This window comes from Poeciliopsis prolifica, unplaced genomic scaffold, assembly GCF_027474105.1.
Source record: "Poeciliopsis prolifica strain line A6 unplaced genomic scaffold, Auburn_PproV2 SCAFFOLD039, whole genome shotgun sequence".
Lineage (NCBI taxonomy): Eukaryota > Metazoa > Chordata > Actinopteri > Cyprinodontiformes > Poeciliidae > Poeciliopsis > Poeciliopsis prolifica.
Genome location: NW_026562414.1, coordinates 1,292,439 through 1,317,543, shown reverse-complemented (window position 1 = coordinate 1,317,543; position 25,105 = coordinate 1,292,439). Strand labels below are relative to the sequence as shown.

The 25,105-nt window shown below is 37.5% G+C and overlaps 1 protein-coding gene across 1 annotated transcript; it reads left to right on the top strand.

Annotated features, from left to right (window-relative positions):
• The first annotated feature begins 9,368 nt into the window (after positions 1–9,368).
• On the top strand, positions 9,369–24,451 carry dusp10 (dual specificity phosphatase 10). The gene is made up of 4 exons (XM_055054396.1): positions 9,369–9,593; positions 10,500–11,326; positions 16,773–17,141; positions 20,125–24,451. The coding sequence occupies exons 2-4, from the start codon at positions 10,546–10,548 to the stop codon at positions 20,388–20,390; spliced, it is 1,416 nt and encodes a 471-aa protein (XP_054910371.1). The 5' UTR covers positions 9,369–9,593; positions 10,500–10,545; the 3' UTR covers positions 20,391–24,451.
• Positions 24,452–25,105: the final 654 nt, after the last annotated feature.

Below are 25,105 nucleotides of genomic sequence, written 5' to 3'. Positions count from 1 at the left end.
TGGAGCTGTTATTGTTAAATGTAAACCGTCCCTGTCCTGTTAATTTGTCAAAGCAGCAGGCTTCCCCGCACACAGCCAACGCTCCCAGGAGAAACTTTGGTGTATATTTAGAATATGATTTTTCTTCTGACTTTGACGGCATGCAACCGGTTTATTCTGCTAAATTTAGTTGTCCTTTAACCCCACCTGGAAACCCCCTGTCACACAGTTTCAGAGGCGGTATAAACCACAATATGACGTCTGAACTGTGTTAAAAATGTTGTCCCCTTTGCACACAGTTCTAGGCCTACATACTTTGTCTGTTTTGACTCCCTGGTGCATTTCAGTAAGTTTGCATTTAATTGAAATAGCAATTTATCCAGTGATTCAATTCAAAAAGAGAAGCTCCCATGGAAAAAATGATCTTATTATCTACACTCACACACATATCTATGTATCACATAAATTACTTTATTATTTATTCTTTTATTTATTTATTTGTTGTTTGTGCAGTAAATTTCTTAATCTGGGACCTGAGTCTGAATTTTGTGCAAACAAGCAAGATGGTGTGAAATAAAAAAAAATCCTTGAAAAATACAGATTAAAGTGATAATTGTAAGAATGACAACTAAGGTTATCGCTGTTGCTTTTGTCCTTCCACTCAACTTTTCCTTGATATGCTTTTTGTGGAGGATGTCAAATCAGCAGTCTTCCCCATGGTTGTGTAAACCATAATGTCACGATTCTGTACCACAACACCACATTTTTGTGGTGTAAAATTCCAATTTCCTGATAGACAGAATTTTTGGTTCACACTAGCTGTGAACCATAATAATTAAACTGACCAAAAATAAATATTGAAAATAAATCGCTTGGTTTGATGAATCTAAATGAGTCTCACTTTGATAAATAAATGAATTTCTGAAAACCTTGTTGATCTATTTGATGATCTGAAACATTTAAGTGAAAGATAAAACTTCACAAGAGAAACTAAAGACAATTATTGCTGTGCAGACCGAAACTGAAAATAAAGCAAAAATGACTACATTGGAAAACTTCCTGCTTTGCTGGAACTAATAATGAATCTTAAGTTAAAAAAAAAAAAAAAAACTTACTGTAGTTGGTCATCTTGAATGCAGAGTTCTTATAGATCCTTTTTTTTATGTATAGAGCCCAGTTTAAATAGTTCATGCTAATTTTAGTTTTTGTATAGTTTACAGACATCATGATTAAACAGCAGCATAGTAAGTAAAAGAACAACTAAAGCAATTATGTGCTACTTTGTGTTGGGCCATGGCAAGATTCCAGTAAAACACATTGAAATATAAATGTGCAATTTGAGAAAATGTGAAAAATTGAAAAGATAGGAATATTTTTGTAAAGCACTTTAATGTTGAATCAACTCTTAGTGACCTCACTGTACTGAAAGGGAAGTGAGGGGCTTTCTCTGCGCACTGGTTTCGAACATGAAATATACGTCCAGTGGTGACACCCTGTGTTTTTAAATGCTTTCAATGCAGAGTAAACGTTTAGACAGGAAATCAAATTTCCATCCAGTAAGCCAAACAAAACAAAACAGAGAAACACAACAGTGTGACAGCACTTCTGAGGGACACACCAGATTGTTTTGACAAACTGGGCTGACAGTTTTGTACTTTTTGTTCAAGACAAACAGTCAGACATCTTTATTGAGCTTGCACATTCAAGTAAAGTGTCTTCTGATACAAAATAAGATTGAAGAAAAAAGATTAATAGTTCATTGAGAGGTTGGAGGTACTTTAAACTGTCTTGTTCTATGTTGTTTGCTAAAAGTAGAAGCTGATAAATATGCAGAAGGTGAAGAAGCAAAGGTCGACAGGCTGTTGAGTGTTTTGGCAGCGTAACTCATCGCCATCGCTGGACATGTTGCTTTTCAAGCTGTTGAGACTGCAGTGTGTCCATCTGTGCTGTTCCCTCTCAGAAGCAATCAGCAGTAACGCTTTTCCATTTATTAAATCTTGAGCTTATGAAATGAGGTGAGAGATGGCGGTCCGGTGAATATTCAAGACTAAAACAGTAATTAGTAAATGTGGAGGGGGAGTTGATTTGTAATTCAAACAGTCACATGTGCCCTGCTAAATGAATATATGTATGACGACTTGTTTCCAAGGTTACTTAAGGTTGAGAGTTTCCTGTGCCTCTCTGAATGTGACTCTGCATCTGCACCTTTGCTGAAGACAGGAAGTGGTTTGGATCTTTCATCTGGGCCAGTGAATGTCGCACCGCGATCAGTCACATTTTCCATGCCGAGCAACAAAAAAAAAAAAAAAAAAAAGCACAACCACATGACTGTGTTTCACATCAAGCTTTCGCATTATCTAATGTGAGATACGCAAAACCGCACCCTGTCATGTTTTCCACTGTATGACATTTTATAAAAGGAAGATGGCTTTCTCGGTCCACATCAAGATCTTGCAAAAGAGACTCTAAAATGAGCTTTCTCTGAAATGATGAAAAGCTGTCATCAGCAGAAATCATTTTTTCACATCTACCTGTTCCCTGTTTCTCAAGGCAACAGGGTGCAGAGATCAGGAATAAAACTATGTTTTAGCATATTTTTGTGCTTTAAGCACAGATCACAACAGTGGAGGCAGAAAAAAAGAAAACAAAACACAAGCAAAACTGGATGCCTTGCTTCATACCAAACATAAATGTACCATGGATTAGTTTTCCACACACAAACAAAATCAGCCCAGGATCAAATTATTAAAACCAGAAAGCATCCATCTACCCATAGTCAATACATCCCCGGTAAAGATGTAGACAAAGGGTTGAAAATAAATCATTGTTCTGCAGAGTTTGTGACCCAATTCTTTGCTGCAGCTGTCCCTCAGTAAGTTTTTCAGATTTTCCTATTGCTCTCTGTTTGTTTGTTTGTTTGGCTCAGTTTAGATTGTTTTTTGTTTTTTCTTTTTTAATTTATCTTTCCAAGATTTTTTGTGGCCTCTAGTGGCCCTTATTTAACACTAGGCTGACAGGAAAGAGGGGAAGACATGCAGCAAATGTCGCCGGGTCCGAGAGACCAACCCACGTCGAAGACCAAGGCCTCCAAGCGTGGGCTGTGCTAAACCCCTACGCCACCACAGCATGCCCTAAATTGTTTTAAATATTTTAATTATTGCTCTGACTGTTGCTTCGGGAAACATCGGATGAGGAGTAGGTTGAATACATACATATATAGGTTGAGTTACTTTTAAATAGCCTATTAGAATATTAAACTACCACAACACAAGACAATGTCAAAGCAAGTTATGTTGATATATTGGCATATTATTTTTCTCAGACTTTGATGTTTAAAACCCTTAATCTCTGTTTTCCCATGTAGACATGCAAACACAAAAACCGAGTTTTCTCAAATCACCACTTTTTGAAGTTTTTATTATTTTATAATTGTTTTTAGTTATATTAAATAGGTGAAAAGCCAAAGTGTGGACCACAAAATAAATGGGCAACAAGCTGCATAATCCAGAATGATAAAACACAATAGTGTTGAAATAAACAACTCCCTTACTATGCATGCTAGCACTCTCAGTGTGGGTGGGAGGAGTCCAAAGACATTACTGTCATATTAATTAGTTCCTCTAAATTGCATTGACATAAACATGGTCTCTGTGGTACCACAATCCACATGTATCATCTCCAAAACCTGGTTCCCAACCTCTTTCATTGTTCCCTTGATTTGAGCGCAAGTTAAATCAAATAATGACATGTTTACACGGCTGGTAAGTATACAACATTTATGATAGAGCCGTCATAATTGAGTTAAGCATCCTGTCATCATTACTAATTAAAACACTGCAAAACAGAAAACATTTACACTGCCAATTCATATCTGTGTAAATTAATCTCACAGCCGACTGATTGTTTTTCCAGCGACAGAGTCAACAGGAGGCAGTTTTGCATAGAAATACATCATGTGTGCCTCAACAAACAAAGAGCGTTTCTGGGAACCAGCTCGTAACAAACCTGAAATACAGGGTGAGCTAGTTCAAATGCTCAGTTCATAGAGCAGCAATCAACCTGTTTAAAATTTGAATTTTATGCTATTAATGGTAACAAAACTCTGCACTTAAGTGCTTTTTTATGACTGCTTTAGAAAGATGAAAGAATCAAAAAATGTATAGAATATGAAACCCTTTTGCAAAATCACTTTAAGGTGGGATTAAAAACCTTGTTCCCTCATCACCATGTATTTTGTTAAAGTAACAATATGATGAGGGGTGTTGAAGTCTCCCTGCATCTCTTACACCTTCACGGCTCCCAACATTCACAGCGAAGCAGCAGCTGACTTGTTTGGGGACAAGTCAACTTTGCAGGTCAAGGTAATGATGATGTGTGGTTTGTGTCATTAAATTTGAGCCATTTGTTCAGCCAAAAACGGGATCAATACATTCAGTTTGTCCGCAGTCATTGTTTCAAAAAAAAGAAAAAGAAAAAAAGAGAGAGAATAGTATGCAAAGAGTTCTGACGCAGATTTTTTGGAGAGTGTTGATGTCAATGATGTTACCGCACTTCCTGCCGTTTCTGGAAATCACCATATCTGCCTATGATTGACCTGAAGGACCTCAGATGTAAGTCATCATTCTGGGTTTATGAAATGTATTAATACAATATTTACGTGTGCTGAATGGCTGCAAAGTAATAAAATTAATTTGTAATTCAATACATTTATGTTTGTGTTTTTAAAAAAAGAAAGACATGTTTTAAGTCAATTCAGCGCTTTTTTTCTGTATCTGATCAGTATTGGCTGATTCTAAGTTTTGTATATCTGATGAGGTGAAAAAAGTTGATTGGTGCATCTTCATTTAAGGCTCTCTTAATTTAATATTCTTTCCTGATAATGCCATCTATTTTATGAATTGCACTAGTTCCTTCTATGGTAAAACAACTACGGAATATAATTTTGCCACTGCCATACCCTCGGCTATTGAGAAACAATTACTTCCTTCGGTAGACCCTGTAGAAGTTATAAACTTTAACCCAATCACTAATGTTTGGCAATGACATATGCAATGTGCCAGTTCAACACTATGACGCTTACCAGAAATTCTACTGGAGAAATCCATCTCAATGGGAGAAATTCCAGTCAGAGCCCTGTAGGGCAATGAGAATTGCACAGAATTGAATGACAAGGCAATGGCATATCTAACAAGTCATAAATTGAAAATACTAACTGACTGCAACATAATAATGTCATAAAATAAGTTCGGTCTCTTTTGTTTGTTCTCTTTCTCCTTAACACATGGTGTAACAGGAGTCTTTGGAAATCCAATCATTGCCCATCAGCTGTGTCCATTTATAAATAACTACACAGTAAACTAATAATAGAAGCAATAACACATACCCTGCATGGTTTCAGGTTGCCAGAGGGGATAAATGGACTACTGGGGATTATTTTTGGGGACTGAATCCAGCAGGACCCTTTCGCTGTAACACTGGTCCCAACATATGTGGCTGTGCAGTCAGCCAACTTGGCAGTTACTCGACAGGGCTGCTGCCAAAAGACACCTACTTATTACAACTAATAATATTTCCTGCCTGTCCTGCATACAGGCCAGTTGTGTTGTCTTTCACAAAGGAGGCATTATGTTTTCCTTCTTTGCGTTTTGACCTGTACCATCACAGCAAATAATAAAGCGAAATGTATTTGTCACTTTAAAAAAAAGTCAGTTGGTATTTTCAGACTTTTCAAATGAGTAAGTGAGGTGAAGAAGTAGATTTCTGCTGTCTGTGATATAACTGTGACTCAGACTGAAATATAAGACATTGTGATATGAGGATATGAGATGAGAATATGACATACATAGCTAAACCACATTGACACAGCAACCTAAAAGTATAATTACCCTTACTTTTTGTACTTTTCAACAGGAAGAACATTTTACTTGTTGCATTATGCAAGAGAAAAATGACTTCAATTAATCAATCAATCAAATTTTATTTGTATAGCACATTTCAGCTACAAGGCATTTCAAAGTGCTTTACATCATAAACACAAAACACAAAGGCATGCAACATAGAATAAAATACCAAGGTTTTTTTTTTTTTTTTTTTTTCCCCTCTTTTTTCCCTTTCTTCCCCCTTCCCTTTGACACGGAATTTAAGCGCCTGTTACCGCCGGACTCCGCCGTCCGTTTAACCACGGGTATTCGCTGGGCCCCGTTGCCCACAACAGGAAAAAAAAAAAATAAAAAAATAAAAAATTACATACATATCCACAAAATCAAATCCATACATATTACATTTCAAATGCAACTCTAAACAGGTGCGTTTTTACTTGAGATTTGAAGGAAGTCAGGGTTTCCGCTGTTTTACAGTTTTCTGGAAGTTTGTTCCAAATTTTTGGTCCATAGATGCTGAAAGCTGTTTCTCCTCTTTTGGTTCTGGTTCTGGGGATGCAGAGCAGACCAGAACCAGAAGACCTGAGAGGTCTGGAAGACCTGAGAGGTCTGGAAGGCATTAAATGTTTTTCCTTTTCTTCAAACAGTTAAGAAAATAAATCTTGACTCTTTTCCCCTTCATCCTTTCAGACTTTTATATCTTTGGTCTTTTCATGCTGCCAGCTTTCAGATTGACACAGCCGCTGTCTGCCAACATAACATGGGTCTCTGTATACTTCTTGACTGAGAGCATATTCTCCAAACGCTCATGTAAGGACGTATAGATTTGTAACTCCATTAAAAGTCTACTCACTATGGTTTGATTTGGAGACACAATCTGTAATTTTATAGACGTATACAGACCAAAGGACATAAAAAAGACTGCAATATAATTTTGAGAGTAACAATTAAATTTTCTCCCATGATGCATTGATGCAGTTTTTACTGGTTTTACTGGTATACCTTTCAGATAAACTTCATTTTTGTTGTGTTAGCTTCAAACCATATTCATAAAAATGAATGCAAATAAAAGCTTGTAAATATTACTTGGTGTTAGTTTGTTAGTTTCATTTTTTTAGTTGAAGAACTGAAATAAATCAAGTTTTCATTGTTGTAAATATTCTAAATCATTGAGATGTACTAAGCAAAAAAGTTTCGCTTTAATTTTTTAATGTAATTTTAATATTCATGGAAGCCCAGTATTGGGAAATGTGATTCTTGACTCATATTTATCTTTATCTTTAATTTTTAAAAGTTAGTTTCTGCTACTTCGCTTACAAACAATAAAAGGTTTGAGAACCTAAAAAGAGCATTACTTTGAAAAGCTGGCTTTACATCAAACTAATTTGATTATAAATGTGGGTTAGAAATACATTAAAACATGTTTCATTATTTGATTGAAATTTGAATATTTTAAACAGAAGTCTAAGCATGATCAGTATGAATTAATTTTTCTATAGAAACTCAGACTACTTACACTAGAAATGCATATCCCATCGAGATTGCAATACGAAATGCTCAGCAGGGTTTAAAAAATGCCTGCAGCAAAGAAAGGAATCAGCGGAGCAGGTTCAAATTACTGTTCATGACTCAACTAAATGCAAATTATTGAACAGACAACGTATCCATGACCAAAGAGCATAGAGGACATTCAGTTCGCTGTGGTATATAAACTCTGCTGCACCATTAAACAAAGGTTTAGAGGGGTGATGACATAACATTATACAGGATAATATCATTGTAAAAGTGAATGTTGGCTTCAATAGAGCTATTAGAATTGGAAAATGAAATAAATTTTCAGAGGCACAGTTTGAAACCAAGACATCCCAGTTTGAAGTTTCCTGGTTCACCACATTAAGAGTGAGTTTATAATTATTTTAGGTTTCTTCTGACCCTTGGAGACCAGGGTTGATTTGGTTGAGTAAGAAAAATGGTCCACAGGATAGCCTTGAAATGCACCCCTGCCATGGGTGTCTATACGTTTCCTCTTAAACTGCAGAAAAACCTGGATTTCTTTCTTTTGAGAAGTTCCGCACAGAACTATCCAGTCTGAAAAAAGAGTAGTGGGGTGTTGCACAGGTTTTTGAAGCTTTTCCACCACTTCAGGGGAAGTGTGAGCCATCAGGCAGCATAGACAAGAGTCTGTAAATAAAAATGTTAAATGTAGACACCAGTGAGTGCATACAGTATTTATAGCTTAGTGTTTCCATTTTGCAAGCTAATTTTTGATCCAGTTGCACTGACTAGGTATATTTAAGCTTATTAGTGGTTTACACGTGAACAGCCAAAAGGCAATTTATAAATCACTTCCAACTTTTTTTTTCACAGCCTGGAAAGAAAGGAGGTACAATTGCTGGATACTGAGAAACCGGAACAGTTTCTTTTCTGTATTACATTACCTTCAAAGCCTGGAGAATAAACATCACACTCATAGTGCTTGTCAAAAGTACACATAACCTGAACTTCTACATATTTTGCTTTTTTCCAGCCATAAAACCCCCACTGTTTTCAGTAGAATTTTATATTACAGACCAGCATGAGGTAGGTCATAATTTATAAATAAAAATCTAAAATGTGGCCCCTTTACGGAAAAAAACTACAAATAAAACCCACTCACCCAGTTATGAAAAAGAGTCCACCTGTATGTGTAACCGGTGCTCTGTAAATGTTTTAGAGGTCTGTCACAAAACACAAGTGAAAAAAGAGCATCATGGACATCAAGTGATGCAACCTAAAGGTCAGGAATAAAGCATTAAAGAGGTTTAAAACAAAGTTTGGTTAAAAAACTATATTAATTAACTCAGGTGAGAAAAATCAGGGGGAGAGCTCCTCAAATCTTCATGTCAGATTGTTGAAGAGGAAGCTGTTATTAAGTCATGTTTGACATGATTGGCCATTATGTGGTCAATTTGAAAATGATGGTAAAAGAAAATTAGCATAAGTATTTTTTTACTCTTAAAGAGAAAAAAAATCACATGGAGATTGTCTATATAACATGCAGGGGGTCTATATATGTAAATCTGATTATGATTTACATATATAGCTATGAACCTCACCACAAGTCACCACAAGTCACTCATATATAATTGCACTAACGATATTTATATATATATAACTGGAACTATGATTTAATAAATAGTAAGTATTACTTATGGGAAAGTATCTGAGTTGCTTTCACTTCCTTATCAGATAAAAACAGCGGAAACAAGAAATTGTTACAATACATTGAGGTGTGGGTTTGGTGTTTACGAGCCGCACCTGAACGCACCGCTTTCGCTTCCTCAAGCTACCCGTCGAGTCCTTTGATTGGCTGCCAGTGACATCATGCTACCTCGTGTCTGGAACCGGAGGCAGTTCAAGCCACACCGCCCCACGCCCCGTCCCTCCTCCTCCTCCTCCTTCCCACGGAGGGATGCAGCTCCGCAGGCCCCTCCCACCGCAAGGCCGGGCCTCACTGTACGCACAGAAAGCGTATTTCATATTAATGAAGACGCGCATTGGCTCACAGTCTCGTCAATATCTCTGGCAGACTTCCTTCAATATTATATGTAGGAGAGCAGGGTAAAAGTACCAATAGAAAAAATAAAAAATAAAATGTTGCCGATCCACAACAAGGCTGGGAAGGACTGAATGGAGGCGGCGCTGTCATCGGGGGGAGATAATAAATCAGTCTACAGTCAAGCCCGACAGCCACCGGTAAGCGCAAAATGCAAGTTATCAGTGTCGCAAGTTGTTGTTTAAACGCGCAGCCGTAGAGCGATTATAAATAATGAAATTGAATGTCAAAGGAGTGTTTCATTTTGCCTTTTTTTGGTTCTATTTCAGAAGCGTGTTTAATTGAGCTTTTATTTCTTTATTTGACCAAAGTTACAATAAAAATGCCGAAGTCAGCCTCGGGATCAGAATATATTTTATTTTTCCTACACATGCTGCTGTAAAATTGGATTTCCTTCAGTCTGCAGCTCTCCTCATCTCTGCCTTATCACATTCTCGGCACGTTCTCCTGCCGGTTTCTTCAATGAATTTGGTCCTGAATGATCACTGCTTCCTTTCTGCTGAACCTGCACAGGCAATGCTCGGGACAGGCACAGCTTTAGGCGGCCGTCTTTATATAACATGCCAGGAAGTCATGCTTATTAAAACCCCCTTTGATCAGAAATGAATTACCATTCCTTTTTTCCCCTCTGATAGCCAACCCTGACTTTCTGTTTGGGTGAGAGACAAAGCTGCAGCATGGCGTTGATGCAGTGTTTTCTTCTCTTGTTCTAAAAGCTTTGGGTCAGACTGAGCAGAGTTGGCATGAAAAATTCAACATCACACACATATGTGATGTACAGCATCTGGGGGATGATTCATATTAATTGCTCCCACAGTGATGTAGTTACAGGACACCCTCTGATCTCACTGTTTATTATTAGTGGTAAGTCTGTCACTCCTAAATTTTGCTTCTAACTTGGGTGTAGCCCCTGCAGGTGTTGACAGTGCTAATATTTGGCTCCGGTGCAACAGGCAAACTGTTCACATTGCAGTTTGCATGTTGATCTGTCAGTAAAGCGGTTGAGTTGTCAGAGTCTTTCATGTGGCTTGTCCCTGCCTTCGCAGAGCGGCTTGTTGAGTTCTCCGTAGACGTCCAGCCCTCGGCCTCCCCATGCCTCCATCTCCCCTCGACGACAGAATTGTGGTGGCGCTGCCAAGGCCGATCCGACCTCAGGAACTCCAACTACGCCTGGACACCAGCTACCTGGACTCAGTCACCACCAACAGCAGCAGCAGCAACGACACAGTCATCAGCACCACCGTGGTGAAGATCCGGGCGACGGCCAATCTTGTGACGTATATGCCCTCATCCAAGGGCTCCACGCGCTCGTTGTCGTGTGGATGCAGCAGTGCCAGCTGCTGTTCTGTGACTACCTATGAGAAGGACAGCCAGAGCCTCGGCCACAGCCAGGTGAGCGCCAGCAGCCCCAACCTCAGCTATGCCGGGCCGCCCACGCCGATGGTCGGCAAACATGAAGCGCTCAGCACTCCCAGCCTCACCCATGGCCAGCTGAAGCACCTGAGGGTCATTCATCCCAATGAGCTGGCCAAGCGGATGACCTGCTGCCCGCTGGGGCACCCCATCGGGCCTGTCCCTGTCATCATTGATTGTCGGCCCTTCTTGGAGTACAACAAGAGCCACATCCGCGGGGCTGTGCATATCAACTGCTCTGACAAGATCAGTCGGCGCCGCCTGCAACAGGGCAAGATCACTGTGCTGGACCTCATCTCCTGCCGCGAGGGGAAGGACTCCTTTAAGGGCATTTTTTCCAAAGAGATTGTGGTTTATGACGAGAGCACCACAGATCCCAATAGGCTGACATCTGCGCAGCCTCTGCATGTGGTCCTGGAATCACTGAGGAGGGAGGGCAAGGACCCCATCGTCCTCAAAGGTAACAAGAAGTCGGACATAATAAAAAAAGGGAACACACTTTCCTGGGAGTTGGTTTGTTTCCAAAAGGGGTAAACTGTTTTGGAGGAAATACTTGGATATGAAAGATTTGGGGTAAAGAGTAGAGGTGCAAATGGTGACTATAAGTCTGGTAACCTCTGACATTTATCTTTCTGCTTTCCCAGTACTTCCTCTCAAAACTCATAGAAAATTATAATACCACATTCAGTAGGCATTCAGCCAATAATCAAAGCCAAGCACGTAGACACTGGATAGTATGCGATTCCAGTAGTACTACCTTTCATTCCTCAAAACACATATAGAAACAATAATATATCATGACCTAACAACTTGCCAACTACCTTTTAAAAAGCATTGATGTTTTGTGGGAGCAGGTTCTTTAATTTCCACACCTTAGGCATCTAAAATGTTGCCCTTGTCTGAAAGCACAGAAGTGGCCTTTTGTTAACCAGCTGAAAGGCAGTGTGTAGCAACAGGTGGAGGAAAAGAAAACCAAATCCCTCTGCCATTTTCTCTGGCATTCAGTTAAAAAATGCCTTGTCAACCAAAAACAGAAATCATACATAGAATGGTAAATTTTCTAAGAAATTGTGAAAATGATACAGTGTAATAATAATGCTATCTGAAACTTTTATTATTTATGGGTATTCTTATGCTTTCTAATGCATAGATCAAAGCAAAACCTACGAATGCATTTAGTTCTTTCTTAAAATATTTAGCCTTTTCTTGTTCTAACTCCAGTAACTAGCCTGCAGTTGGCTGCTTTACAGGCTACTACTCATCTCTTATGAACTCACAGTACAGCATTAATAAAAGTGATGGGTGGCACCCGCAGATATTACCGTACTTCAGCTCTCACCACTTTCTATATGACAAATATTAGACCTTTTAGCTATTAGTAAAATAGGCAATTTAGTGAGATGGTCATCTTTGGCTTGCTGCCACTTTTTCCAACTTCGGTGTGTGTGTTTAAAGTATAACTCAAGTGCAACAGGCAGAGTTTAAATGGTTAATTTGGGTAGTTAGTATGCAGTTTACTGCTTTAACTGGAGCATCTTTAATATTTAAACACTGGTGTTTTGTTGTTTTTACTGGAAATGTCTCAAATTTGGTTTTTTTGCAAGTGGGGAAGAGGGGAATGCAGCTCTACTCTTTACTTCATACAGTTACAGAAAATGCTATGCTTTCATTTTATTAAAAGGACTTTAAACCACAGGAATGATGTGATGGGGAAAAAAATGCAGTTGTGAAATTGCAACATTTTACCCGGCATATGCATAATGCTCAGTGTTTACATCCTCTTCATACATCAACACATGCTTACCCTCTTTAGTCTTTTCTATATGGCAAACATTACATTTTGCATGAGGTGAGAAGCAGCTGTTAGTAAATAAGGCAATCTGTTGCGGTGACAGTCTCTGGGTTGTTGCCATGTTTTCTATCTTTGGTGTGCTGCGTGTTTGAAGCTGTATGCCATGTTGGAGTCTTGGCTGGGAGTGTTTTTTATAATGCCCCACGGTCACCATGTTGCTGTTAGATCGGAGCACCTTGATCCTTTCTCTTCATGCCTGTTCCCCTGTTCCTCCCCCCTCCGGTTCGTCTGTGGACTTTGATGAAACGAGGCTCCTCTCCAGTTTCTCATCTTACGCTGGTGTCTGTCTGAAGCTCGGCTCAGTGGGAGGAACAGGCGGACCTTCTTACTTTTTCTTCGTCTGGTTTAAATTCATCTAGTCATCTTCAAGCCTCTTTTTTATATTACATTTCTTTCCATTTACATCCTAGGCTAACACAGTGCAAAGAAATGACTTATATTTCACCAAAAGGTAGTGATGATAAATACTTTTTCTGTTTAGAAACACACAGCCTGCAGATTTATTAACACGCACCCCATTATTTGCTGTGTTACCACCAAATTATAGTCGGGATTTACAGGTAAACATGCCTGCTTCCTTTCCTCCTGCAGCTGAAAGCAGACATAGATTATGTTGAATCCATCTTTAATAGCCATAAACAGCTCATTGCTTGTTTTGGGAGGATGTCGTTGAGCTTCAGAAACAGCAGGTGATCAGTGAGAGGCAGAAACGGTTAGACAGGAACCAAGACGCTGTTGGCTCAACCAAGAGGCAGAAACACGTCTCCAGTTTTCAGTTCTCAGAGAGATGGTGATGCTCGAGAGATTTCATTCCTTGTCAGCGGATATTTCTGAATATTCTGGTCTCAGCTGGATTTTCTGTTACTTTTGATAAAAACAAAACATGCAGCTGTCATGCTTCGAATATAACAGATGATAAATGGGTGTTGCAGTTACACGTGGTTTGCATGTTTAGAGGAAACTAAAATAAACTTGGGCTTTAAATAAGCTTGAGGTGAAAATTGTTGATCCCCAGAGATCATGGATTGCTCTTCAACTTTCTAGCTATAATAAGGCTGGCAGCCATCAAGAAAAATTAAAGTCAGAATTTTATACATCAACAGTGTTTCTGCTGATGTTTGCAGTTTGAAATATGCATATACTGTTGATATTTACTGACACACTAAGGATGTGTAAAAAAAACCCCATTATAACTTCTTTTTTTCCTCTGGCATAATGCGACATTTATATAAAAATGAAATCAAAATCATTGGCAACCTTAATCTGCCACCCTACATTCAATAAGTAAAATCTGTTAAAAGGTAACATAACATGGACTTGAAATGCAATCGTCTCAATCTAAGGTCACCACAATAAAAGCGGCTTTCCAATTAATGTTGACATTAATGTCAAACTTTATTAACATTTTTCCTTCAAAAAGGAATACAGTTCCTTATTTAAGCATATTTGAATTTGTTAGGAAAGTACCTGAAACTTATATTGTTTTACTTTCACTTATGATTAGAGACCTCAGACCAAACAAGGAAACAGTGAAGACAAGTTCAGGACCGCCCAACTGCAAAACAGCAGCAGCAAAATGTAATTTAATTATACCAAGTGGATAAATTACATGCTGCTGTGTGAGTTACAAAAAATTAAAAAAGGAAAAGTTTTAAAAATAATCTAAATGAAAAAATATTCTAATAATTACTTATTCTTCTACTTATTTAATGTTGACCCCATTATTTACATATTGTGCTATAACCATTTGTAAACTAATAAATAACATGCAAGTGACTTTTTAAAAATATTTTTACAAATACAAGCTAATTAAGTTGCTAATTGGATTATTTAAAATCTGGAGTGGAAGATGACCAAGGAGGACAAACTATAAGAAAATACCAAAATATCAATACCAAAACTGTTATTTAACTATACAGGATTAAACGTAATACTATATTAATTTTAGTGTAACTCCTGAATGCTAATTTTTTTCTGAAGAAAACATATTGTCACTCAGATAATTTGTTGTTGCCCTACATTATTATTATTATTATTATTATTATTATTATTATTATTATTATTATTATTATTATTATTATTTATTATTATTATTAACTAACAATTACATTTTTCATAATGATGTTCTTTGCTGTTTTGATAAAGACAAACAATAAGCAGGTCACATTAATTCCATGAGGATCATTGAAACTTGTGGCTTTGTGGCTGCTCAGACTCTAAAAATGAAACAAATGATTAAATACTTTCAGTCTAAGTAAAAGTTCCCTGTTCTTTTAAGTCACTTTAGTTTGGTCACATCTCCTGTAATCACTTCCCTCTCTCCACCAAAATGTAATTATACCCTTATGACTGGCCGTGTGTTTAAGCTAATGTCTTTGATAATGGTTAACAATCTGTTTCATGAAAACAACTTTCAGTGGAGACTCCCACCTGCTTTCCATCCTTGGGGAAGTGGTTTTAGACGTTTTAGATGACCTCACATGGCATGATGTCAGCCCTCGCATTGTGAACAATACTCAAACTGATACTTGGACCCCCTCCCCGCAGTGCCGAAGAGAAACTTTGGCCTATGGCATTGCTGTTGCAAACAGGTGCAAGCCAGTCCTTTGGAAAAGTGCACATGTGTTTAACCCTGAGTGTGCCTGTTTTCCTGTTAAGTTAAGCTAAATATAAAGATGATATAGAATTTACGTTAAAATACAAATTGAGGCATTCAAATTAGAACCAAATAAAAATGTGTGTAGTTTTACAGCTTCAAAGTTGGATTTTATCAGATAAAGTATGTATGCAAAGTTTAGTAGTGTTTGTCATAACCTGAGCCATATGTCCTGAGACTCTTCTTGGGGGAATTAAACCTTCAACCCATGCTGTGTTGGCTCAATACATTGCTCAAACTATGAGACTTAGCTTAGATAAAGAAAAGGCTGAAAAAACATCAGTATGATGATCATGATACATTTAAATGAAACGTTTATGTGATTCATGACATTTGGTTTATGAAAGCAAAATAAAATCCAAGTTTTACATTTTGGGGAAGCTAATATTGTTATTTTTTTGGTTTTCAGACATAAAGTAAAGCTTCCACAAATCAAAAATATATCTATTGTGTTTTTTATTATTTGACAAAATCTTGCTGAATTAAATCTAAACCAAATTAATAATGTTTATTTTAGAAAAAGATTCTATTCTTTTTTCCATTGCTTTTATTTTGGAAAAACTTAGTGATTTCATAGATTTTTAAAAATAATCTTATTTAAGTTCTTCACAATATGACAAACTAAAACATGAAGCTCTTACATGTCTTAAAAACAAGCAAAAATTATAAGCAAAAAAAAAGCAAAAATAAAAAGTCTATTAAATCAAAACCCCACACCAACCTCCCCTCCTACTGTTACAAATTGATTTGCATCCTAAGTTGGCAATTCACTATTTAACTTCAATTTCCATGAATTAATTCAATATTCTCTAATATTAAACATTACTGACTGTTTATCAGCAGTAACTTTCATTACATATTTATTTGTTTAATTAATTTATTTTGTTTATTTACATTTTAAAATGATCGTCACATGTTGACATTAACAAAAGTACCATAAGCAACTAAGCACAATTCAACCATCCAGATGCATCTTTAAATACAAATCAGGCAATGTGAATATATAAAAATAATAAAAACAAAGAATAAACGATATGTTTGCAATGATAGAGCCCTCTGTTGATGATGTATTTCCCCTTTATGTAAACAAACAAAAGCTTCCAAATTTGATAGACATTACGTCAAAGGGAAAGTCGAAGGTAGTGTTGAGAACCATTTGCTCCCCTTTGGTCTATTATTTTTACATTTCTGTTTTTGCCAATAGTATGCATACGTCAACAAACACTACTTTTGAACACTGTTTTTATTTGGACATAAGCCTAACGTAAATAATTTTGGGGTTAGAGGTATCTGATTTTTGTAATCAGCTGCACTGCTTTGCTTATGTGTGTTTGCATCAACCAGTTGTAGTAATTTCAAGCAAGTGCTAAAAGGTTGCAATGGTTCTTGTGTTCTCAGGAGGCCTTAGCTCCTTCAGGCAGAGCCACGAAAACCTGTGCGAGCACTCGCTGCACCTCCACGAGGGTTTGCAAACGGGCGCGTCTGCCGGCCTGTCGGGGCCTCTACCTCACTCCCTGCCCTCTACGCCGGACATCGAGAACGCAGAGCTGACCCCAATCCTGCCCTTCCTCTACCTGGGGAACGAGCACGACGCTCAGGACCTCCACCTGCTGCAGCGCACGAACATCGGCTACATCCTCAATGTGACCACCCACCTGCCTCTCTACCACTACGACACCGGCCTGTTCAACTACAAGCGCCTGCCCGCCACCGACAGCAACAAGCAGAACCTGCGGCAGTACTTCGAGGAGGCGTTTGAGTTCATTGGTAGGAAGTTCTTAAAACTGAAAAACTAAACTGCTTACATTCACGGATTAAGTGGAACCCGGGAGGGCACAAAAACAAAAAATAACTTTTTTGTTGCTGCTACTTTTTTAAAAATGGAAAGAACTAAAGGTTAAAAAGAAGGCTGTGAGGTGAAAAAAATTATGAATCATCACTGGATTGTGTTTTTAGCCACACACTCCTACACACTGCTGTATATAGCTGCTGCAACTTTAATCTAACATTTAATTGTTACTTTTTATGAAAACAACATAGCACATCATTGAGACACATTTTGTAGACATATTTGGGTTTTGTTGGTCTCTTCTAAGTATTTATTAACCCTCTCAGGCTCAAATTACTTGCAAAGACTAGCTAAGTTGTTGCAAATCTGCAACACCTGCCTGGGAGGGTTAAGATACTGGATTGTGTGCACACATTTAAAATTAAATAGCATGACAGCTATGCGGTGGTGGAACTGATGATCGCTCTTACATATCTGAAAGGTCATCCCCGATTGAACAATGCTGTTGTAGGACGTGTCAATCTGAAAAGGTCAGACGCCACGACATTTTGTCATCTTATCATGCACTTTGTCTCAGATGTAAATAGCTGAAAATTGGTAACTTTTATGTAAACTACCTGACTCTCTCTAAAGCACCCCTGTCAGTCTGTTTTCCTCAGAAATAAAATCCTGTTTTCATGTTAGTTACCAAGCATATTTATATCACAGAAGTGCTAAATAATAAACCACTCCAAATGCATAATTTACATCAGAGCCACAGAGATGATTCATAGTTGCAGCAGTACTGATTTTTTTGTGTTTACAGAGGATCAATAGCGCAGTTTGTGTTGACACAAAGAATTATCTGGTAAATACTCCCTGTTGCGTCAGGAAAAAGATGGTGCCGAGTGTTTCTTTCATTCATGCTCCACAGTTTATGTAGGTCTAGATGTTTTCACAGTATCATTACCCGGTGTGAAAAAATTACATTACATTTGAAACAAAGTTGTTTTAGATATAATTCTTTTTATTTTCAAATTGCATCTACTTAACACAGAATGTTACTTTCATAAGATTTAAAATTCCCATTGTTTTAAATTAAGATATAGTCTAAACAGTTTAAATGGTCTCTCCTGTAAATGAGAAGTTGGAGGCTTCTTTCAGCCAGCTGACCATCAGTGTGTAATTACAGGTGCGGCAGCGAAAACTCTGGCTTCTCTGAGACTTTCTCTGGCGTCACATTAGAGTGGAATGGCAAAATATTTAAATAGCTTTTGAAACTGTTCTGAAACGGTTGCAGTCTATGACTAGAAACTGCAAAACTATATAAATGTCTCTTAATCAAGATAAATATAAGTCGATCATGGATGAAGCCAGTGCATAAGAGAGCTTCTCTAACAGATTTTTATTTTACTTCTCTAAAATAAAACATGTTTCCTTTCTAATTAACTAGTTCCCTAATCATTTGCAATAAAACTAGAATGAGGGCATGTAAAGAATAAAAGAAAAAAACAGTCACAGAAAGGCATATGTAATATTTCTTTGGCATTTGAAATGTAGTCAGTAAGGAATTTAAAGCTTTCTGTTTTATTTCTGATCATGAGAAACGCCTCCAGTTGTTTTGATATGAGGTGATTTCCAACAATTCAATGCTGTAACTTGAAATGTCACTGAAAATCAGGTACTTCTCCATTAACAGACTAGAATAAATAAGTGTGGCAGCAGTTGTGTCAACAGAAGTCTTTGTTTATTATGATACTTCCTGTGTGAAAATAAAAAAAATCCTGAAGACATTGTCTGTTAGCGTGAAAAAAAAGCTGTAGATGAAAGGTGATCAGCTTTTATAGTTTGGAGAATTTGAGAATAACATGGAGGCTAAATGAATCCAAAGACATGTTATAAATATAAAACAACTTTTGAGGTAATTATTCAAATGTATTATTACTTTTAGAATAGCAACTATAGAGTATCAGGCATGAGCCGCTCTACCAAAGTTTTACAATAATTAAAAAAAAAAAGTTTTTAAATGTTCTTTATCGAGTAACACAGCTCTGCCCCCACCCCACCTGTTGCTGTCTGAAAATTTGGCTGCTTGGAAATAAACAGGAAGCTGCAGAATCTAATTTCTTATATCAAGTTAACAGTTTTATAACTACAGTTGGCACATTACAAGCTGGTTGAGAGCTTCTTTAAGAAAAAAAATATTGTATCGTGGCATAAAAAATTGTTCGAAATATTTTTGACGTATGAAAAAAACCCTCTTCACACAATCAGTTTTGGATCAAAAGCATGACTTAAGCATAAGAAAGCCATGTAAAAATACATCTCTCCTTCTTTCTGCCTTACATTTGTAGTTTTTCCATCGTTTTGCATTTTTATTGGATAAAACAAATTGTTTTCAGTGAGAAGCTTGAATCGACTATGCGTACATTTGTCCTTGACAAATGAATATTTCATGCTTACCCAATTTGATGGGGATCATAAATACTTCATAAGACTTAACTGGCCCAAATGGGAATTACAACCAAAATAAATGGAAATAGGGTGTAAATACATTAAGTTACAGACGTAGTTTGAGCATTTTATCATTATTTATCTTTATTATAGATGAAAAAGCAAACTGATGGTTTATGTACAAGACAAATATTTTGTTCCCTAAATATGTAAGTTTTTAATTTTGTTTTTTTGTTATTCAGTATTAAGCATAGAATTATTTCTTTAAAGGTCAAAACAGAGGAAGTTTTTTTTAATTTTTTAAGTGGTCACGCTCAATGCAGAACTTCAAAATGTGACTAAAGCAGTTCTCTAGATTCATATTCTTATCAATGGGGAAAGAGTTGACATTTGATAAAAGGCCCTAATCTTACATGTAGCTATAAAGGAAGTTGTAACGTGTTATCATGCAGAATGACTGAACTTCCTCTTCGAGAATAAACCGTCCGTGTTTCCATATTTAGATTTTCTTCTTCTTCCTTTCTGCAGAGGAAGCACACCAAGCAGGCCTGGGCCTTCTGATCCACTGCCAGGCGGGCGTGTCGCGATCTGCCACCATCGTGATCGCCTACCTGATGAAGCACAGCTGGATGACCATGACCGACGCCTACAAGTTTGTGAAAAGCAAAAGGCCCATCATCTCGCCGAACCTCAACTTCATGGGCCAGCTGCTGGAGTTTGAGGAGGACCTCAACAACGGAATAACGCCACGGATCCTCACGCCAAAGCTGATTGGTGTGGAAACCGTCGTCTAGACGAGCCGCTCGACCCAACGCTCTTTGCTGTGACTCTTGCTGCTGTATGAACCGGTTGAGGCGACAAAGAGAGCCGGTGTGTGTTCTTTTTTAAAGACCTCCTTGACTTCGTCTTGGAGACTCTCGAGATCGCGACCTCTTGGTTGGTGATGAGAGACAGCAAAATCAGGAGGAGGCGGCGAATCAGGTGGAGAAGGATGGAGAAAAAAACCAATTGTGCTTTGGCGCAATTACATATAAAAAGGGACTGAGGCACACAGTTTGCAGACTCAGGCAGGGTTTGCCACAGCAGTGCCTGTCTAAATATAAAAAATAATAAAAGATAAAAGATAAGGACTTGTTTGGCGTGTTAATCTTGTTCTATTTTTATACTGGGATTTCAAGGGGATGACCATGACAAGCCAACAATGGCTTACTGTGCAATAATTTCCGCTGAATGCAAACCTGATCTTATGTGTATATATATTGGTAAAGATCAAAAAAAAGATTTCCAGCTCTTTGCAGAAAAAACATTTTGATTTTAATGTAACAACTGTTCAGCTCTATATGTGTTTATGGTGCATACAGTAATGCTGTAAGATTTGGCGCTGATCTGTGTGAGAACCAGAGAAGAAGAAGAAGGAGAAAAAAAAGGTTTTTCTTTAAGTGCAGCTTATGGGATTTTGTTTGCTGAAGCATAACTTCATATCTCGTGTGCTCGCTTCAGCGTGTTGATTTTGCCATTCGTGCGTCCGCGTATATTTTTAGCAATACGCATACTACCAGACAGCCATAAGAGCGCTTTTTATGCATGGCTGCTGGTGGAGAAGAAGAGAGAGGGCGCTGAAATAATCGGGGAATATTGTAAAACAGGGCTACTGCTGATGTTTAATGTAACACAAGGGAGGATTTTCACTGCCTGCTTCTGTCTCTTCTGTTTGTTTTTGCTCCGCTTCATCCATTAGCTGGCTCTGTTGCACTGTACCTCGCCGTACACTGTCTCTGTCCACTCACATCCAATATTCTTGGCAATGCCCCACGTTCCCAGCTACTCAGCCAAGTTCTATAGTAGCAATGTTGAGGTGTGTGCTTCAAATAAACACACATGTCCTGTTGTGGAGTTCAGTTTATCGTGACAGCAGTGGTGCAGCAGAGCGGCGTAACCTTTGGGAGGATTTGTTTTGAGCTGCCTGCTGCTGCAGTGCCTCTATTGATGCCTTAATTCATCTGTGCTGAAAAAGATGGCATGCAAAAACAAAAAGCACTAATAACTGAGTGAAATTCACATAAGGGTATATAATTTTTAGGAAATATAATTTAAACATTTTGTTTTTGGTTTTTTTGTTTGCATTTTGCCAAGGTATCACTTTCAGATAAACTTGAGGCCATATTAGAAAAAACCCCCATCTTATTTATTACGCAAATTTAGTTTGGCAATTTGTAGAGCCAATGTTTCTGATCAAAGAAGATAAAATGAAAGCGACATCAAAAAATTTAGAAGATTTTATTGTAATTTTGAGCGACTAGTGGTGGCACTTTTTTATTTTTATTTTTTTGAGAAATAGCATCAATTTAATATTAAATATTAATATTAAACTTGGGGTACACATACAATCATTTTCTATTTTTCTCTTGCTCACCTTTGACCCATAGTAAACATGCACAGAACTTCCCACATCTTGTTCTCCTTGTAATCATTTATAAATAAACATTATGACAAATTCCTTTTATGTACCACAGTATAAATGATTTAAAAGAACACAGCTTTTAATGTTAGTACTGTTATTATGCAAGGAAAAATCCAAAATTACTGTAATCACAAACTCAGTTGCAACAGCAAATGGTAGCCATAAATATTCTAGTTGAACAAAAGTCAGTAATCCTCTTTTGATGTAGCTTTTTCTCTTTTTCTAAGTTGATCAGAGTGATTAGGAAGTTTTAGTTTTAAGACCACAACTTTCTGCTTCACAGATGTATAGAAATTTATGTTTTCTGCTCGAAATGGGAAAGACGAGAGAAGGTGCTACTTAAGAAATATATATATGTGTTTTTTGTGGCAGGAAAAAAGGTAATTGCTCCCTGTCAAAGAGAACAACAGTAAAAAATGTAAAACGTCTGAAGTTGTAAGGAATAAAGCAGGACAAGGTTTATCTTGGAGCTACACTCAGTGAGGTAACAGAGGTATAAAAATAATAAAAATCTCCAAAGCTAGAAAAGATTGCCATCTTAGGGTCACCAAATCATTATAACAATTTATTGTGAGAAAAGATAAATGTACTGAATTATTGGTTACCCACTTTGCAGAAAACTGCTTTACTCCACACTGCTGAGATATTTTGCTAATTTACTATATTTCTTACAAATAGTACAGATATGCAGAAGATGTTTGAATCCACCACATTAGAGCTGGTCTGATGAAAAATATAGGAAATTTTGTCAAATGAAATCAACATCCATGGTTGGAGATAAAATGCCAGTGTATAGTCTAACCAAAGTTTCTTTTGTGCGCTATTTCTTTTGTTTTTTTGAGTTATTGATTCAAGATCACATTAGAAGCTTGTGCCACAAATGAGAGTACTTTAAAAGACCAACTTTATGCCATTTTAAACATCTGTATGAAGCAGAGCACAAACTTTATACAAGGAATCTGTGTGTATTGTTAAAAAAACAAGCATTTAAACTCTGTGATCAGAGTGATCAGAGTGTCTGAAGCCTTTCTGTTCAGGCCCAAGTTTTCCAAGTAGTTTTTCTTCTTAAGTGAGAGAGAAAAGAAAAATCTTCATTTTAGAGAGAATCCAAAGCTGAACTGAAGCAGCCTCTTCGTACACTGTCCCGACTCTGTTTATGTCTGTCAGTTGTTCATAGCAAGGCATAAAATGAAGCACAGGGCTAACAATAACTTTGACAAGGTGCCAAAACCATCATCTGTTTTGCAATCCACCCACCACATCATCCATTATATCCAATTGATTCCAATAGTTTGGAAAAGGTCATCTGTTGTTTGTGAGCAGGAAGAAAGATTGTACAAGTATGTACACAATGTTTGTTCAAGATTGCTTTAAGACAGAGATCTGCAACAAAAAAATAATCCCTCATGAAAAATTATGCTATGCAAAATGAAATTGTCGCAGGATGTTTCCAGCTATCTGTTGTGAAATTTGGATTTTCTTTGTAAAAGGGAAAAAATAAGTGAGTCCGTCTTGTTTTTGTTGCTGTCATCACTTGTCTACTGGTTTTCCATGATGAGTCGGAGTTTATAAACACCATATATGCTAATAACCATTTAGAAGACATGCATCTTATGCATCTGTACTTAAAAAAATGTAGCTGGCAAACAAAATGTCTGAGCTGATACAAAATGAGATACAAGGATGTTTTCATTGAACCTGTTGGTTCCTGCTACTTTCAGTAGCAAATGGCTCTTTAAAAAAATTTTTTTTAATTGCTCTCTCTGACTGAAAATTCTGACTTTCCTCCCTTCCTGGAGACGAAGCATGCTGTGTGCTTCTGCTCTCTGAGGGTCGTCATGGTGCTCTTCGTCTTTCGTACACTGTTCGTTTTGTGGAGGTCAGATCCTGACTGACGGCTCCAAAAAGGCTTCTGCTCCCATTTATTTGACAACAAGGTTCTGAATTTGGACGATATGAAGCCGTCACGTTCGACCCGGCCTCTTTACGACTCAGACTTATTCAAGAGTTTCTGCTTTGGGCTTGGACGCTCTGGTGGATTTGGGCTTTGCTCTTAAGAGTCACTGTATATTTCTCTGTGTCTGTAGTCTACAGTCAAGTATTTACAGTATATGAATACATATATATATATATATATATATAAATATATCTATTTTCTTTGTATGCATATATTCATTACTATTTTTGCACTGACTTACTGAGAAATGGGTTTATTTTTTTTCCACACAGGGTGCTACTATACTGGAGGCCTTCTCCCACACCTTTTTGCATGACTTGTTCAAAATTCCTCAACCTGTCTGTCATCTCTCCTCCTTGAACTGTTGCAACTCAAGCACTGTAATTTTGTAATCCCTACTTGTGAGCTTTGAAATAAAGACGGAAGCTTCAAATTTGGTTCGGTGTCCTGGAGGCCTGTTTTCAGCTTGCTTTGCCAAGACTGAAAATATGTAAATTATTATTATTTTTTTTACCTCAGTAAGCAAAAACATCCAATAAAACAATAATAAAAAAATTGCACAGGACAAGTGGGTGTGCTACAGAAGAACGTTAGTGTTTCTGAGATCAAAATTAATGGGACACTAACAAAAAAGTCAAGAAAAAATGCAAAGCTTCAATCATAGGCTGTTTCTTAATTGATCACAATTAATACTTATTGTTTTCAACTTGAAAAAAAAATGTGATGATGATACATTGAGATTTTAAACAACAACAATAAAAAGGAAGAGTTTTTGTGTTTTTGGCTCAAATGCAGTAACCAGAATCAGACTCTCCCAGAAATATCAGACTTCACAACAATAAAGACATTGCAGCGTTTATTTTAAGATTGGGCCTGTGAGCATTTTGACATTTGAGCATGTAGCGTAGGCAGCCAAAGTTGTTAATTATCAACACTTGCCTCCATTCAGCCATGTGTCACATAGCTGCTTTAGTTATGAGACTATATTTACTCCACCTTTGCAGGCGTCCATTGCCTCATGGCTAGCGAGGTATTAAAGGGTGTTTGTTGGGGTGGCCTAGGGGTCAGGGTCTCTCCTTAGAAACAAGCCC